Genomic DNA, 18,989 nt, shown 5'->3' with positions numbered 1-18,989 from the left:
GCCATGAAAAAAGCGAGTTGCGCTTTTCGTCGCGCTGTTTGCATCCCTGTAGTTTGGTCAAAGTATCATTGTTTCTGCAATAAAAACAAGTTTTTTTCTGTGTGAGTGGTAATGAGTATCTGCATTAAGGAAAAGATCTTACCAGAGAATATTTATTAGGTCAGACAGTAAAAGAATAGCAGCATTTCATGGAAACATGGATGATAAAAAGATCAAAATATGTGTGAAAAGGAAAATAAAAAAACAGCCAAACAAAGACACCGATTCTTGGGGTCTAAGCGCAGACGGCATCGTGCTCTTTGAACACGATGGTTTTGGGGTTGATTCCCACGCTCTTGGTGGTGTTGTGGGTTTTGTAGATGCCGATGAGCCGATCAGCGATTTCAAACATGTTGTTCCTCAGGGAGATGACGATGAACTGGGCGTTCTTTGTTTGCTCCTGCACAGGGATGAGGGAAGAGGAAGAAAAAATGACTAATCTGAGCAGAGACAGTGATTTGAGCATTGTTTGGTGAGAAACTGCTGAAGTGCTGTCAAATCGTAACCTAAAAGAAAAAAAGAACCATGCAATGCAATCTTTATCCAAGAGACTATAAAAATAATGGGCACAGTGGAGGCCAGCATTTAAAGGCTTAGTACTTTGTTTTGATCCAGCTCCCAAAAATGAAAGATTATTCTGATCTCCTCCATTGTTCAGTGTTACACAAGAGAACCACTGGGTTCTTGTGAGTCAGTCATTACCGCACAGATTAGCGCCAGAGTTCTTAAAATTAACTGGCTAATGTAATTTAGTGGAGTCGTTGGATGATACAACAACACCCCCTGGGTTCAGTGGCTTATTACAGAAATCTAAAATTAGGCAGATGTTTGGGAATAAAGAGGCTCTTCATGACTCACAGATAACACCACCCTAATTAAAATATACTGACAACGAGAGACGCATCAATGCTGTCATGCAGCTCGTTTCTTCCACACTCACATAAATGTAACAGGCAACAATGGAGACGTTCTTGAAATCCAGAGCGGCGTCTATCTCGTCCATGAAGTAGAGCGGTGTGGGTTTGTAGTGGTGCAGAGCAAACACCAGAGCCAAGGAGCTGAGCGTCTTTTCTCCTCCCGACAGATTAAAGATCTTCTTCCAGCTCTTCTTCGGAGGACGAACACTAGAAAAAAAGAGAGAGACAGAATGAGCGATCGGGAGGAATCGACTACATGTGCCACTGGTGCGTTTGTTCATTTTCCTTCATCTGCTACCTGAACATGATGCCCTCGGAGAAGGGATCCAGACTGTCCACCAGCTCCAGCTCTGCATCACCACCCAGTGTAAGCATCTGGTAGTTCTCCTTCAGCTTGTTGGTGATCATGCTGAATCCAGACATGAACTCGTTGAGCCGCTGTTTGCGAAGGTCCTCGTAGGCACGCTTGAATCTGTCCCTCTCTGTGGTGATCTCGTCCAGTTGAGCAACACGCTGCAAGTACAGCTCCTCCTGCAAACACGCAGCGACATGCTGAAATCATTTCCCCTTCATAAATTCTAAACAGTGGTCCTCAATTATTTTTACACCACTCCTCACTAATGTTTTAAGTTAGGAGCATCGAGGACGAGCAAATGCTTTCAATTAAGACTGGAAACATTTCAAGTTAACAACATTATTTTTCATACCTTCTTCTTGTACTCAGCAATGGCCCCGATGTTGGGCTTGAGCTGAGAGCACTGGGTCTCTAATGTGACCATCTTGTTGATGATTATGTTGGGATCAGAGATTTCTTCAAGCTCAGCAGGAGTGAGAACAGGAAGTTCCTCTGCTGGTTTGTCTTCAATGGTATGAAGGGACAGTGTGCTGGCCTATAGGACATGAACAACAATTCATCATCATTCAACGATATATTTCTTAGGCCTGATGTTGGTACGGTTCATTGTAGACACAAATATCTAAGACTAAATTATGCATCTGAAATCTTAACCATTCGGTATTAAATATAAGTTATTCAGAGATAATTAAGTGAAGCACAGGTAATAAAATCAGGGCAGGACGCTGATTACCAGCCAATTTAAACAAGTGGATGAAGTAAGAAAAGTTAAACAATAAGAGCAGTGTCAAACTAAACTAAACCAATTAAAAACAATGATTACATGATCTGGATGTTTTGTTTTTACACGTGTACATGTTTGTCACCCACCTCTTTCTGCCAGTGTTTGATCTTGTTGTTGTGTTCAGTGATGTTGGTCTCTATCTGCTGGATGCGGAGCCGGACGCTGAGGGACTCCTCCTTCAGTGCGTGCTCCTGCTGCTGCAGGACCTTTATCTCCTTCACCACCTCCTGATACTGCTCCTGCACCTCAGGCAGCGCAGCCTAGAGGACGACAAACAACTGCTGTATTCAACTTGTTTCACCTTTTACTTACGATTCATTTAGATGTGGTGGTTATACAGTTACAAGATATTTTGTATAAGTTACAAGAAGATAACACATATTTATACATGGCATTAATAAAATAAATAATGTAAATTTTTTAGCATTAAAAATGAGTTGCAAGTAAACCCAGGAATGGTCCTGAATGATCAGTTATCACCACCTAAACAGAAAGATCAGATAAATCACCTCCACACTTCCATGAATAATATGTATTATAGTGTGAAGTAAAAGTTTAAGCATTACAATTACACTTTTTTTAATTTTGTGTTTTTTCTTTCACAAAAAGTATTAAACTAATTAAATAAAATCACAAAAACACTGTATTTAAACGGATAAAACTGTTTTCCATTCCTGTGTGGGACTTGTTATTCACTTTATTTAGAATTACAAGATGGGCACTTTTTTTTTGTTAAACCACTCACAAAGGTTGTCTGGAGGCAAGAAACTACACCTTTGAAATAATTTTGTGAAAATCTATTTAAAAAAAAACAAAAAAACACAGTAGTTGTTAAAGCATGAACTAATTAAAATGTGCCAACCTCAGCCTCCTGACAGGAAGTCATGACGGCCCCGGCCTCATCCTCCAGTTTCTTCAGTTGCTCAGTGAGCTCAGCCATCGACTTCTCGTTCTCTTCCAGCTCAGCCTGCAGTCGATTCACACTCTCCTCACACTTCTTGAGGTTGCTGCAGAGGCGACAGTGACGGCAAAAGACAAGGTATTAGCCTCAGTCAGAGAGATAGTTATAATGAAACATGGTGTCAGTTTTAACACACACACAAACCACTAACTGCACACTCCAGCTGTTCTGACACATTTTTCTGTTTCTGTGGACGGCACCAAAAAAAAAATAGTGATTTGACTCATAAATAGCGCTTATTTAACAAAGCTAACAGTAATCTCTGCACTGCTGCTCTGGGACCCCCCAGTCACATAAGTGTGGCATTGCATACCTGTGAAATCATCCAACATAAATAGAAACACACCAGTGACAACACTTATGCTACACTCAGTACATGATCATGGAAAATGTTGGTGTAATGTGGATGAAGGCCAAACTGAGGAGAAAAGGTCCATCACATCAGTTTTCATAGACCAGTGACAATAATGCCCACAATCATCTGTTTAATAAGCTACTACCGTAAAATTGATATCACATTTTGTAAGTTTATAACAATCTTTAAATTATGTTACAAAAATGTATTAAGTAATAGAAAAGACTGATTGCTGTAAAACTAAATAGCTACAAAATGCCGCAGTCCACTCCACTGTCACAGTTTCACGAATCCTTAATGTAAAACATCTCTCAACATACAAGAAAACTACTGCAACTGCAAAAAATACTTTGTGAATTAAATTTAAGACTTGTTCATATTTTCTCTGCTTTTTGAGAAAGGTTGTGTCATTGCCTTTTAACTTTTTCACCCAACACCCTTACATTTATAAATACTGGATATTAAAGAAAAGGGTTTATATTAGTGGTGTGCACATACTGTATATCACTGATTCAGTCGTTTGTGCAACTGCCACAACAACCCCCAACAGAGTAAAAAATGTATTAGACATGGCGTCTATAACACTGGTGGTTAGTTCATCTGTTGAGGTGACAACTTCCTGCCTTTCAGATATTCTCGTCTGCTGCAGGACAGTTATGGATGGAGCTGAAAAGATCAAGGAGGAAGTGCTTTCCTTGTCATCGTTCATAAACTCCACTGTGTTCTTAATCGTCTGGACGGTTCATCAAGCTTAACGATCCACGTCACAGCCACCAGTGTTGTTTTGCTACAGGAGACTCAGCCTATCCTGCCCACACAATCAATCTTAATGTTCCAGCTACAGATGCCGATGACTAGATGTCTATTTTTGTTGCAACCGCTACAACATTGATTAACTCAAAGAAACCAATGAGAACAAGAGGAAGAAGAAAGATGTTTAGTGACTTTTCCTGTAACCTAACAAGTTAAAAGCTATGTGTGTTTTTTTGTCAAGAAGGCATTGACTTGACACAATTGTTGGCTTCTTTAGATATTCACTCCTAATGACAATAAGGAGAGATGTCTTTGCAACTGTAAGACTGTACAGGCGATGTGGACTGTGACGATTATGACTGAACTAAAACTCTGGAGAGACAAAGGTTATAAAATAATGAGACAGTTTCATGCACAATTAAAAAAAAAAAACCAGACAAAGTACCAACAAATGCCTCAAATTAAGTTGCTACGTATGGCTCAAAATGTCTGTCTGATACATTTCATTGTTAATAAATAACATCTTACAGAAAGAAAGAATTCAAACTTTACACAGGGTGTCTGAACAATGCAAACACATCTAATTAAAGAGCTTCAGTGTGAATCATTTCCTCACCGGTTAGCTGTCTTTATGGCTACTTGAGCCTTTGTTATGGTGGAGGAGCAGTCATCTAGCTCCTTGTTGACCTTGTCAAGCTTGTCCTGCTGAGCCTTCAGCTTGTGGCTGGTGATGTCCACAATCAGGTTGTGAAGCCTTTTCACCTCGTTCTCCACCTTCCCAGCCTTACTGGATGCTGCCTCAAAGTCTAAGAGAACAAAGCAGGGGGAGAGGAATAAGACAGACGGATGGCATTTATGTTGCTACATCTTCAGATGGATTAATGTGGGAAAACTTGTATGAATCCGTTCTTCCACAAATTACCATTATGAGATCAACATTCATTTAATGACAAGTTTAACAATTCACAAGAACATTTCTTTTAACAGTTTACAGGAGGATCTTACCTTTCTTGAAGGCCTCCAGGCTCTTCTCCAGCTGCTTCTGTTTGGCCTTGTCTGGGGCAGCTGCCAGCACATTAGCCTCAAGTTCCTTAATCTTAGGTTTCAACTGAGCCTCCTGATCAGCTAGAATCTGATAGACAAAAGGTAAAAAGTCACACAGGTGTGCTGGGAGCAAAACTGTTTGATACAGAAAAGACTGTGACATTTTGTGAATGACTTGAAATGTAAAAAGTTACTTATATCATCCACATGAGTGACATAGAAAAACTTCGGGAAAAAAGGAGAAAGAGTATTTGATATACATTCATGCTGTTGGCATATTTTTCCAGGGTGTTTTTCATGTCTCGGAGCTGTGGCCGCAGGCGCTGGATGTTCTCCTCCAGCTGCAGCTTTCTCTCTTGGCAGCCATGCAGCTTTGACACCTTCTCGTTCAACTTGCTCTCCATTCGGTCAAGCTGCAGAAAACACATGAAAATTATCATCCACTAAAAACCTGCTCCGATTGTCTGACAACAAGGTCCGCAGTAACCTTTAGTTATTTGTGAAGCCTGCATGACCCACTCAGTAAGAAAAAAAACAACAACTCCTTTGAAAATAAATATCTATCGATTGATAGCTGGCCTAGTTCTTTTGCTGTAATGTATTAAAACTCTTATTGAACGCAATAATTTAGCTAATACTTTGGCAATGATGTCCTTCTTCCTTATAGTACAGCTACATCAGTGAACCATTTATCCACCATTAAACATCATTTTAATAAAATGTTAAAATGCACTGCAGACTACAAACAGGGCTCTAAGGTGAAATGAATACAGTCAAAGCTGTAAAGCAGGTCCAATTGTGTTAATATATAAAATCATATAATATATTAATATATCCACATTTCTTGTTTGTTATTCTGAAACAAATGCAAACAATGTAGTAAAACTTACAACTGATTGCAAAATCCATAATTAGGAGCATAATGGTTGTTGGTTTTTTTTACTCACCTCCTCCTGGGAGACCTCTGTGCCAATAGAGGAGCTCATTCTGCCCTTTAACACTCTCCCTCCTCCAGTCATGGTTCCTGTCAAGTACACACCAGACCACAGGAAGATTAAAAACAACGACAACAACAAAAATAGTATGTATGCATGTATATATCATCTTCACTTGGACAACCCTAAGTATACCGTGTTAAAAAATAAATAAATATAAATATGCAACAAAACCACACACCGGCCATCTCAATTATCTGTCCCCTCAGGGTGACAACTCTCCAGCGCTTGTCTCTCTGGAAGGCCATTCTCGTGGCCTGGTCCATGTCCTGGGCCACCAGGGTGTCCCTGAGGGCAAAGTAGAAAGCTGTTCGCACACTCTCATCTTTCACTCGCACCATGTCAAAGAGACGAGGACTGTTCTCTGGAGTACTAATGGGAGCCATGTTCCTCTCCCACACCTTCATCTGAAAAAGGAAAGAGGAGGAAGAGGATATTAAAAGAAACCAATTATAATTTTCAGTGGAAGAAAACTAAGACAAAAACACTTTCTGCAAGTTGTTAAAATATAGTGTTAAGTAGTAAATTGTAGAATGCATGACTGTATAATGTATCGCTAGTGCTACATTAGACAAGCAGTAATACACAAGCTCATTGGATTGCAGCTTCATGATTGAGTGTAATTTTTTTTTTTTTACCTTGTCAAGACCAATGAAGGTGGCGACACCGATATTCTGTTCTTTGAGAAAGGTGACACATTTCTGAGCTGTGTCAATGGTATCCACCACAATGTTGTCCAGGGCACCGCAACAAGAGGAAATTGCCACATCATACTTCTCATCTATGGCTCCTAGGTCTCCCTACAAGCACAAACAAGAATCAGTACAACACAACCAATGCAGACACCTGACCTTTAAATAAAATTAAAAATAAAATCCTTGCAGAGAAATCCTGTAATATATGGATTTTTTTTTTTTTTCTCCTTACCAATCTTCCAATGATGCCAGGGATTCGGCCGCTCTTCTTCTGCTGCATGAGAGCATTCAGGACCTTTCCTCGACTGCGGTTGGAGGACAGAGAGCTCTTTGCTTCATCCACCTTCTGCCTCATTTCCCTCACCACTTCTCTGGTCTCATTATCCATCTTCATCAGCTTCTCCAGCTCTTCCTCTTCCTGCAGATTGGAAGGGAGAAGTGATTCAAGGAAATATTCATAGTAAATGCCATCTGCTGGGTAGATACACTAAACAGCTGTAGTGAATACAGAGGCGTGTTGTGGTTTCAACACAGGCAACTTATTCTTTTGGGATGTGAAATGTTTAATAAAAATGCTGCCAACAAAATGTTTAGTTTACCTTCTTTAACTCCTGTTCCTTCTGGGGAATTTTGACTTCCAAATCTTTAATGGCAGCGCGGCGCTCTCGCAGTGTGTCAGAGGTCGTCTGAACTGTTTGCTTGGCCGTGTTGAGCTGTGTCAAAGCCGTGTTGTGGCGGCTGAGGTAGATGTCAAGTTCTGACTGGGCCAGATCCATACGGGAGCGGGTCTCGTTCACAGCCTTACTGAGCTCCATCAGCTCTTTCTCTTTGGTCTGGAGAATACAAGAGGAAAGGTGAAGTTGTGAAATGACTGTTTTAAGTTAAACAAAGCGTGCAGCAAACTAACACCAAGGAGGATGCACACACCTCTTTATCCTGTTGCAGGCCACTGGTCTCCTCTTTCAGACTCTCCATCACCCCCTTCAGTTTTTCCTCTTCTTTCACCTTCTGCTTCTCCAGCTCTTCCTTGCGAGCTGTTGCCTCAGAGATGGCCTTTTCACTGCTGGCTGGTACACCGCGCACTTCCTCCAGCTGAAAGATGAGCCAGACAGGAGAATGTTCAAAAACACAGAAGATGTGTGTCCGACTGGATTCTGAGCAGCAGTGGCTACACCTGTCTAGGTTCAAACCGAGGACACAATTCATTAATACACATTCCTGCCAAGAACCGTCCAATGGTTCTTTATCTCTTAAATTGAATGATGAAAAGACATCAATGAAGACTTTCAGAGACAAGGGGTGTAAAGTAGGTGGACTGAATACATTTTGACAGTGCCAGTTACAAGCAACTGTGCTACACATTCACAGGCTGGCCAAAACACACAACTGTAATCAACTATAAACACACATTCAGGAATGAGCAAGCCCTGGTTAAGACTGGCATAACAGTCTGCCGTTTGGAAGGACTGAAACAAGGCAAGGAGTGGTGTGTGTGTGTGTGTGTAGTCTATGTTTTGTAGGGTTAACTGCGGGTGAAATGTGAATGTGGCTGCTGGGAGTGTTACACAAGCCAGGCCATAGTTGACTACCACACAGCAGAACACTGCTCCCCAGAGGTCTGCCTGCCTCTGCCCAGCACCCCCTCTGACCAAGACACTTCCAGAGCACAGTCATTGTAGGTGGAGCAGATGGTGTTTCAGAGCCAAGAAGGAGATGAGAAGATATACCTACTGTTATGAGGGAACTCTTAACTCTAGGATTGTGTGAAAACAATTTCAGTAAGTGCTCAAGTTAGAGAAACATTAGTCTAAGAGGCAGGACCATGATTAACAGTGAAACAGAGCACACACTAACAATCAACTTGTGTGTTACTTTATAGCCCCCTAGTGGCTAGTTCAGGGCAGATAGGCCTTCCTGCCATGAAATTTGATTTACAATTTACACAGGTTTTATTTTTTCCCCCTCTAGATAATGTCAAGTAATTTAGAGGAAATGCAGGGGTTTCTCTTGCCTGAGGTGCAAAAATATGAAAAGTTAAATGTTCCAACTCTACAAATGACACAGCATGATTTTTTTAGTCACAGTATATATCATGTCTATCATGCCATATGCAAGTTTTTTGAATGAAAGCCAAATTAGTCTCATTTGTGTAGCATTTGCTAGCATGCAGAATGATGTCAGTCACATTTCTCTGGAAACAATAACTACCATAAATCTGTCTTTTTGTTTAAACTACTACATAACATGTAGTTCTTCTTACAAAATATGTACTACATCTTTAAAAATTAAAGAATGCTCAACTTTTTTTAGACCAAAAAACTGTTTAAGAACATTTATGTTTGCATCTCTAGGAAATGTGTCAATATACAACCTATGTTTATTATGGTAACTCCTGCAATACCGACATTTAAGGTATAAAAACATAAAATTAACTTGTTTAAAAAAACAACACACTTGTTGAACACAAACAGTGCACTGAACCTACCAAGTGGCCGATGCTTTGCAGGGGGAAAAAAAGCATTCTCAATCTAGATGTGATTCTGGTATGTGTGATTGCAAAAGAAACATAGGACTCGGATGCAAGTTAAAATGCAGTTGTTGAATTCTGTAATTCATTTATCATTATGCATGTTTCTGTAAAGCCTTGACAAATGTTCATTTTTCCAGGGCTCAAAACAGCACGTGTGTTTTCTATAAGCAAAAAAATTATATTTTTAGTGCCCATGTTTCTTTCTTGGACACGCGACAAAATAAACACAGTAACACTGGAGTGTCATACCACTTGTGCTAGCTTGTCTTGACTTTGTGCAATCTTATGTTTTTAATGGACATGTACTCTACATTAAGAGAAAGGGCTACAGACAAGTGTGTGCACATTTGAACACTGGAAAGGCCCACTGTAATACTGTCAAAATGAAATTATACGCTTACATTTAAAAAGAAAAACTACAATAGCCTGGCAAACATTAATGCCAAGTTAAACTGAGTTGGTGAACTGTGTGTAATAGTGGACTACAATTTAAAGGCCAACACACCTTTTCTTTGTCCTTTTCCAACTGCTTCTGCAGTTTCTTGTTCTTGCTCTTGGAGTGTTTAATCTTCTCACGCACTCCAACGTCCTGCAGGTCCAGCTGGGTGAACTTCTCCTTCTGGGTCTCAATGTACTTGTTGATCTTATTTTGTTTCCTGGTGGACAAACAGCATTTTTAGTTTTGAGTACATTCAAGTCAGTCATGGAAAAATCAGCTAAGATGTCAGATTAACTACAAGAACCTGAAAACAGTACAACTGTATTCATGCATATACTACATACACACGAAAGGCTTAATTTCTATAACACAGCAAGTTCTTCATAGTAAAGCTCAGACTGTTTTCAGTTCCTACACAATTCAAATCAAAAAGGCGGTTTTTTACTTTTAAAAATGTGTAAATATATAATTATGGCAGATAAGCAATTACATCTTCTTTTTTGCAAATGTTTTTTTCTTTTTTTTTTGCAACAAACATATTTTAAGACCAGCACATGACAACTGTTACTTCTACTTTCCCAGACCTGAACTGGAACATCAGTTACTGACAACAACCAGGAAAAAAATTGAATGAGGGGAAAGGTTAGTATCTTTGGTAAATAGAGGGAGGAAAGAACAAAAATGCATTACTTCTCCACATTTTTGAGCTCTTCGTTCATTTTCTCCATCTCCTGTGATATCTTTGCATTTTTCTCAGTGAGTTCCGTGGTGTTATCCAAGATCTTCTGCTTTTCCTGCTCTTTATCCACCACTCGCTTCTGCAGATCATGACTAAATGAGTGAGAGACGAGATAAAGAGATAAAAGAAAAAACAGTGAGAGATAAAATAATGTAGAACAATTTACACATAAAAAGGGCCACAGGTCATAGAAGGGTCACTCTCCCATTGTGTAGTTTTTTTTTTTTTTTTTTTTTTTACAAAAGTATAAAAAGTCACAATCATTGTGTCCTTTTCTAAGCTACTGGTGGGTCTACACTGAAATTTAATGAGGTTGTATTGTTTAATTTGTCGTGTACAGAATAGAGACTTGCTAGTTCACTCACACATAATACTGGCAAAGCCGACTCTTGTGTTTGAAGATGTCATTCTCCAGGGTGAGGAACTCCACAGCTTTGTTCCTTTCTCCCTCCAATGCATTTTTCTCCTTATCCACCAGCTTTACTCGGTTAAGCTAGGGCAGTAAACACAACACAATACTTGATATCAGACAACAAAACTTTTTTTAAATTTTTAGCTCCAACAGCTTCTAATTACTTCTGTATCTTGTTACTTGCAGTGAAACATTTTTTTAAAAATATATTTAAAAAAGGAGACATACACATGTTTACGTACTAAGATAGCAATATCTTAGGAAATACATGCGCATACACTAAAGATTTCCTATGAAAATCCATGACTCATGTCTGGTGTAGCAAGCTCAGCCAAGTACCAACTTATCTTACATGCTGCAGATACACAATAGCAAAAAAAACCTATTATTTTCAGCTCACATTATGTGCATCAAAAGCATCTAAAACACATGATGACCCAAAACAAAGTCTTTTCAAACCATAACTGTGCAGCAAGTTAAGTGAGGAAAGAAAGTTGGTTAGCTCTTGACTGCGTGGGCTGATACAGTATGAGTGTATGTCACCTTCTCTCCCCTCTGCTCATTGAGTAGCTCAACGCGGCGGGCCAGGGTTTGGATGGGCTCCTTGAGGCGACAGGAGCCAATAATGTCTTCCAGGTACTCAAGCATGCCCTCATCATGCTCCGTCTGACCTTTAGGCTTCATCATGGCAATCTGTTCCACCTCGCCCTATGCACAGGTCACAACAACACATAGACAGACATGTATGCAATTTTTATCCACAGAAAAAAGAGCAATAACATGTAATAAAACAATAACTCCTATAATGTCATAAAAATATCAATTCATTATTAATAATTGAATTCATAACTTTGCACTCATACTGTAATAATGCTGGTCTGCCACACACACAGCTTTACAGATACATTACATCATCCTCAGTGTCCAAAAAATAATTTTTTCGAGCCCTACTTTGAGAACGTGATAGATTTTCCCACTAGGAGAAACTACCGTAAGCATAATAAAATGATAAATTAAATTTAAAATAGTAAACAACTACTCTTTAAAAAAAAAAAATAGTATACCGGTACATGTTTAATCTTATGAACAGGTAAATGGTGTAATACACATTTCACATGCTTCAGAGCACTTAAATATGAATTTTATGCCTCACCAGCCAGCAGCACCACCAACAATGACTTCCCATTGGAGCACTTGTGTTAAAAATGTATTTGCTAAATTTAAACCGATTTAAAAACACCTCTGATAGCATGTCAGTTCTGATTTTTTTGCAGCCACACCTTGGTTGAATTTCTAAATACTGCATTTGTATACTATTCGGCCCCAAGTCTCTCCAGTGTAATTACATTTGTCTGAACATGTGTGATTTGTTTTGAGTAAGGCCAATTTAGAATAACAATATTGCTACATAACACTTTTCAAGATAAAATATAAATAATCCAGATATGTTCATAATTATATCTCAAAATTTGTTTCTTCCATGTGTAGGGTTAAAAAAAAGCAGCTCACATAATACTTTTATGTATAAAAGAAAGGAGAAGCCAGTAGAGGAAGGGGGAAAAAAATCCCACGTCATCCACTGCTCTGACCAGTGCACAAAATAGACAGCTTCCCCTTTAGCCAGAGGCCTGGAAAAGTGACCTTGGAGAACAAGCTAAAGCCTCTTCCCATAGTCATGCAGCCATGTCATAGACAGAGAGCTGAAAATCTAACATTCAGGGAGAATGAGAATGGACATGCACACACACATTCAAAAAAGTCAAGCAGGGCACATGTAATCAACCAGCTAACCACAAAACCACAATAGAGAGTAAAAATCCTATTAGTTCACCTGAAACTACCACATACTGTAAAAATAATTAAGTAAAAATTTTAAATTACTACAACAAAGACTTAATCAGCCATTTTCCAGCTCTGACATTAGTCATCCCCCATAAGCCTTCAGTTAATCAGTAATGGATAGGTCACACATGTAATACAATCACAGTGAGTAGGTATGTAACAAGTGAACAGGTTCAAACTGCAACAGAGTAAAAAATAAAATTAAAAAAAAAAATCTAACAAGCACCAAAAGAAAATATACATAGATGCATTACATTACTTCACAGTGATGGCAAAAAACAAAACAAAAAAAAAAACACCACAACAACCTTGAACCAATATTCAAGCCATGGTAATGGGGGGTGTCTGATCCAGCCACATTGAAGCAGCACTGCTAATATTGGGGTTGGGGCTTATTCTCACACGCCAATATTTACGTGCTGCTAAAGCGTGGCAGGTACATGGGAAAGGGAGGGGAAGGAATCCAACCTGTCCTCACTGGTGGTTTAACCTCATCAAAAATACCCCCCACTATATAATCTGGGTTATCTGACAGATTATAGGCATTTACGTCCATGTATGAGTAAAACGGTATTTTTTCCTTAAAATTCTAAAGCAGCAAATTATGGCTCGCACTTTATTCATATTGTTTCAAACCATGATGCGCTGCTATAGCAGTCTAAGGGCTGGCAGAGGGCACATCCTCTCACTTCCAATTCCAGTGCAACAGGTTATTCCCACAGAGAGGCATGGCTTTAAGGTAGCCATGAAACATTTGACTAAAAGAGGACTGGGAAATGGGCAGAGAGCAGGAAATCTCTGACAGAATGGGATGGTCACAGCAGGGATAAAAAAGGGAGTTAGAAGTAGAGGAGGAAATTACATTAAAAAAATACAATTACCTGTAAGATCAGAAATCTGTTGTGGTCTAGGTCAATACCATGGCTTCGGAGTAAAGCCCCCACTTCTTTGAATGTGGCTTTCTTGCCATTGATATGGTAGGCTGAGGAATTGTCTTTGTTGGCAGTCCTGGAAACACAGAACTTGCTGTTGGGAACAACTTCGTAGTCATCTCCTTCCTGGCTCAGAGGGGGGAGGGGTAGAAGACACAGCAGCTTAGAGCAGAACAGTTCAGGAGAAACTCAAATAGCTCTGCACATCAAATGATAATACTCATAAAACTGACAAATCCACTGAGGGTGGTTTAAGAAAAACAACCCCCATTAAAAATAATTAAGAAAGGGGCTTGTTTAGCAACACTAATAATAAATAGACCATATCAATATCTGTATGGCTATCATGTTACATTTACAAAATTCAACCAAAATGTCCAATAAAATGATGAGATTATCAGTTCAATACAAAAGGCATGTCATTTGCCTAAAAATGTACTGATTTTAGAGGCAAGTCTAATATGTTAAGTTGTGTACATCACCTCTTTTTTTCCCTAAGTTTCTAAGTTGTAGAAGTGGCAGGCTGTCAAGCCAGTAGAGTTCACAGAACTACACGAGTAGTGTAACAATTTGATTTTAATTTTGGGTGAACTGATGACCTACAGCAGTGAGCATACAAAACCTACTCACACCATCTATGGCAGATAAAATGTACAAACACATTTAACTCTAATTCTTTGAAATATAGTCAGTTTTCAGAATATTTTGTGATCTAATGCAATGGACAAAATTTGTCTGTTCTTACATACACCCATTTTTAGTGACTTTTCACAGCACAATCAAATTCATAGAGCTAGTCACTTATTGGGACATGTAAAAAATATCTAAAAATATAGAGATCAATTCTAGTACATTATGAATTGACTATCCCATGTGTGGGTCTTAGTTGTAACTTTCATGACTGATCTGAGTCTGTATTTAGTCACTGGGGTGACAACAGAGTATCAGTATTATCTCATGGGCACTGAGGAAAAAAAATATTTAAAATTCAAGAAAAATATCTGTCAACTAGAAAATATGTCTGATCACTCCTTTCAATTAGGACTGTGTGTATTGATTAATTTAGGTGAGGCCAGAGTGAGTGTAGTGTGCACCTGTGTGACAGAGATAGAGATATATATACCTTATCAATAATCTTTTGAAAATACACCTCCACAGTGCAGCTTTGCACATCTTTGTGTTTATCAGAGCTGTGAATCAGCACCGAGAGCTTTTTCGATCTGATCTTTTGAGCTCTGTATCCAAACACAAAGAGCATCGAATCTATCACATTGGACTTCCCACTTCCATTTGGACCAATGATGCAGGAAAAGCGCTGAGAAAAGGATAAGAGAAAAGATTAAAAAATACATATAAAATCAATTATATTAAAATATACTGCACTTGCATACAAAATATTGTTAATGTCATTATATTAGAGGCTATATATTAACATTTCAGCATAGTAAGCTTGTGCTTGTGAATGTATTCTAGGGGGGTGTAGTTAAGATTTATTTTAATACACCTATATTTGCAGAGCAACAATGGGAGCAGAAAAAGATGAACAGACAAAGCTTTAAAGAAAATCTAAATTTAAAGGAAACATCAGCACACCATTAGATCACTATGCCTTAGAAGATATACTCACTAAATCAAAATGGAGGAGTGTGACTTTTTTCCACTTTGTTTTTTTAACCCAATAAAAGTCATAGTGCTGTATCATGAATAATTTTGTACTTTTTGTCCGTCTGCCACAACTAAAAGCAACATGTTTGAAACTGCATCAAAAGAAATTTGACACAAGTAAAACTGAGAAACACTAGACATGATGGAAAATCTGTACACTTAACACAACACGTTTACAATCTATTTCCCAGGGAGAATTTACATTTGTAACCAATTTTGGTCGTACCTTGTGAAAAGGCCCCAGAATCTGCTCGCCTGCGTATGATTTAAAGTTGCGATTAACTAAATGCGTTATCATCAGGCGAGGAGCGCCCGGTTCATTGGTCATTGCTGGGGGCGGGGGTGGAGGGATGCTACCGAGAATCTCCTCCAAACTTCGATTATCAACCGCCTCGGCTGCTTCCCCATGAGACGGATCTGTGGCATGAAAAAAGTACAACTTTTATTCCTCTGTGCGAGTCGTTTCAGGTGGGGGACAGTGGTGCATGGGGGAGGGGTGGTGGAGCAAAAAAAACAAACAAACAAAACACAGGCAGCAAGTTGAAAGAGCAGTCAACGACTCCCGAGAAAGTTGACAGGCATTATTTTTTCTTTGTTCTGAAAACAAGAGCCAACCCAAAAACACAGAAAGAGACCATGGCCGCTTATGACGGAACTCACATTATTATACAAACGCTATCCACGAGAAGCGTTGATACGTGAGAGTGGATGCGCCACATTCATTTCGTCGATTGTAAATAACTGAAGTGTGAATTTCGATCATCAACGTCATATTTTCACTCATGCTGAACTGTGCTCAAAACACAGACGACTAAAGTCTTGTTTTGAGATAATAATGCACAACGTAAAATCGATTATTTTTGCCATCCACACGAAGCCACAAACGACCTGTCCAAAATCTATTGTGCTCACATAAAGCATAAACAAGCTAAGGGGTCGATGGTTGTAAATTAAATCCCAGTGAAGCATTTCAACATATTCGTAAAGAACACAAACATCACTCAGTGCCAGTGTGCATCTTAAGCTTCGCGATCAAATTATTCAATACCAAGTAGTAAGAATCAAGTCAAACAGCCCTTTTCATTTACCACATAAAACACTTCATTATCCGGAATAAATTACCTCGTTTGCTGAGGAGATCCGTGGGAGACGTGTACTCGACGATATCAAAATCATCCCAAAAATCATCACACATTTATTGATGACTGGCACTTCAGAAAAAAATATATCAGCCATTCTAACTACGTGTTGAGATGTAAGTACGAAAAAAAAAAAAGCTTCACAGCTGTGCCAATTGGCCACTACCAAAGCAGCCATACACGCAACGCCATTGAGTGAACACAACTTATTTAGATTCACAGACACCAAAACACCCTTTGTTACTTGCCAGTTGTCGGCGGTGCCTCCTCTTGGCCATTAGAGTTGGTTTCTTGAGGGGGTACATCCAACTCGTCTTCGGAGTCATCTCGAGGCTGCGACCCTTTCCCTCTTGGCTTAGCGGAGGCAGTTGAACTCTTTGCAGTTTTAGATGGCATGATTTGAAATCTGAAGGGGTCATTGGTAAAAAAGGAATATCCATGAGTGGTTTTTGTGCAACTCCACTTTTAGTCGGTCACACGCAACTGCCCTGTTGTCAGGCTTTAATCATTACCACAGTCATATCTCACTGCCGCCCATCTACCGGTTAGTCTGTATATTTTTCATAACGTAACGTATTTGTCACTACAATAGAATAAAACAACAGCATCGATCGCAGTCAGTCAATAAGTTTGCGACCTGAGCAAACTGAGTTATTAAGAGGGCTATCAGTTTGATAACGTAAAATGAGATGGCTGCCAAATCTGCGCGATGATTGTAGAGGCTGAGACGCTATTCTAATACTAAACGCAAAAAAATATATTGAAATCAATGTCCTCCTCTAGTGACAGTATCGCTTTAGTAACATCCTGCATCTAAAGTAAGTTAGGCACTTTATTAGCGCGTGTGAGTGATGAGCGGTTAATAACCCTGGCAACGACGGAAAAGAAAGATTAATTAAAAAAAAAATTATCGTAACGTCAAAATAAATACTGTCAATATGCAAATACCAAGTTTTCCTCTCTCCACAGCTCTTAGCCTAGCCCTAACGTTATGTTGGATTGCCATTACGGAACAAACGCAGCTGAACAGGGTCTCTGGTCGGTGGTAAAGACACAACATCCTAAATGGATCGAGGTCTCAAACTGACACCAATATTAACTTTCATCCCCCCAACTTATGTTGGGGGCGGAGGTGTGGACGGGGCAACCTACTCGCCAGCTAATTGGAAAGCACATTCAAAGGACGAGTGTAACCCAACTGTATCGATGAACTCATCGAAGCGTTATAATAATTATAGGTAACGTTATGCTTGCCAAATAAGTATGTTACACCACGGGTGGAAAAAACATATATAAACATGCTGTGTTAACTTTGCCACGTTATAACGCTATTTTCACTTTGCTAATGTTAACGTCAGGTTAGCTGCTGTAGCTAACTTTCTAATGTTAAATATTGCAGCGAGGCTAAAGCTAACGTAAGGGCTAACTTTGACGAGCGAGGTTATCTGCGTTGTGGATCTGTACGTTAACGCATCACTGTAAACGTTACCTGTACTCAAAGTGGGGGTTATTGGTATAGAAGGGGGTGCTAAACCCAGCAATCGTTCAATGAACACAAGTCAAAGCTAAAGTAGTTGACGTTCAGCACAAAAAGGTATTGCAGATCGAAGTTAAGCAACCATCTGCAACATTAAGATTAGCGTAGACAATCTGAAAAGTTGCACGTCACTGTTAGAAGTGTGTCTGTCTACGAAGAGGCTAAGATTGCCTTAAATGCAAAATATGAGAAAAAGTAAAAACTCTTATTGCACTCCCGATTACTATTTACGTTCGCCAGTACTTTCACATGGTTGTTACGCAAGTTAAAGCTGAATTTAACGTGTCGTTAATGTTAAATCTGGTCTAGAATATCGTTATGCTCTTCAGCAAATAGACGGAACCCAGCCATTAATCGCTGCTAAAATGATTCTATGTACCTTCCACAACATGCGTACGGTCGGTCAAAAGTCTTCCTTTCAGAGCCAAATCACAATTTCGAAAAACTGTTCGTAAATCCAAAAATTCGGCAAATATAATCCACAAAATCTAGCCCCGTGTCATTCCGAGTCGCTCTCCTGTTTGAAAAAACTTGTAAATGGCGCCTAAACTGTGCTGTCGAACCAAATTCGTTATATACTGACGCAAGGCACCATGGAACGTTCAAAGGGCAAGGGGGAAAAAAACACGAAATTCAAAAAAGGGGACGAAGCCAACTCCGCCTTCCTCCAAATATACACGACAACCACATGACAAAAATAACCACAAGGAAAGGTGTTTCAACTAAAACACTTCTTATTTACAGTTTTATTCAGTTTGTAAGGTTATTATGAGATTCAAAGTCTAATTTTGTTTCGACATGTTCAAACGGTTGCCTGGTTACAGTAAGACGGAGTCCCGCCCCGACTGATATTTTA

At 39.3% G+C, this 18,989-nt stretch overlaps 1 protein-coding gene across 2 annotated transcripts; it reads right to left on the bottom strand.

Moving 5' to 3' along the window:
- Positions 1–138: 138 nt before the first annotated feature.
- On the bottom strand, positions 139–18,679 carry smc4 (structural maintenance of chromosomes 4). Of its 2 annotated transcripts, XM_085796343.1 has the most exons (24): positions 18,513–18,679; positions 16,845–17,002; positions 15,684–15,874; positions 14,916–15,107; positions 13,742–13,918; positions 11,562–11,726; positions 10,972–11,099; positions 10,558–10,698; positions 9,934–10,084; positions 7,826–7,990; positions 7,498–7,731; positions 7,131–7,316; positions 6,842–7,003; positions 6,385–6,610; positions 6,156–6,232; positions 5,469–5,621; positions 5,170–5,296; positions 4,781–4,970; positions 2,958–3,102; positions 2,182–2,355; positions 1,664–1,846; positions 1,255–1,487; positions 980–1,163; positions 139–439 (listed from the first exon to the last, which is right to left on the bottom strand). In XM_085796343.1, exons 2-24 carry the CDS (start codon positions 16,990–16,992, stop codon positions 275–277), a joined length of 3,897 nt encoding a protein of 1,298 aa, XP_085652469.1. In that variant the 5' UTR covers positions 16,993–17,002; positions 18,513–18,679; the 3' UTR covers positions 139–274. The 2 variants fall into 2 exon arrangements, with proteins under 2 accessions (XP_085652469.1, XP_085652470.1); XM_085796344.1 differs by lacking the exon at positions 18,513–18,679 and having other exon boundaries at positions 16,580–16,855.
- Positions 18,680–18,989: the final 310 nt, after the last annotated feature.

The sequence above is a fragment of the Trachurus japonicus genome, chromosome 13, assembly GCF_045865225.1.
Source record: "Trachurus japonicus isolate A0001 chromosome 13, Traja_1.0".
Taxonomy (NCBI): Eukaryota; Metazoa; Chordata; class Actinopteri; order Carangiformes; family Carangidae; genus Trachurus; species Trachurus japonicus.
Note: the sequence above shows the minus strand (reverse complement) of the source record. Positions and strands in the feature narration are given on the sequence as shown.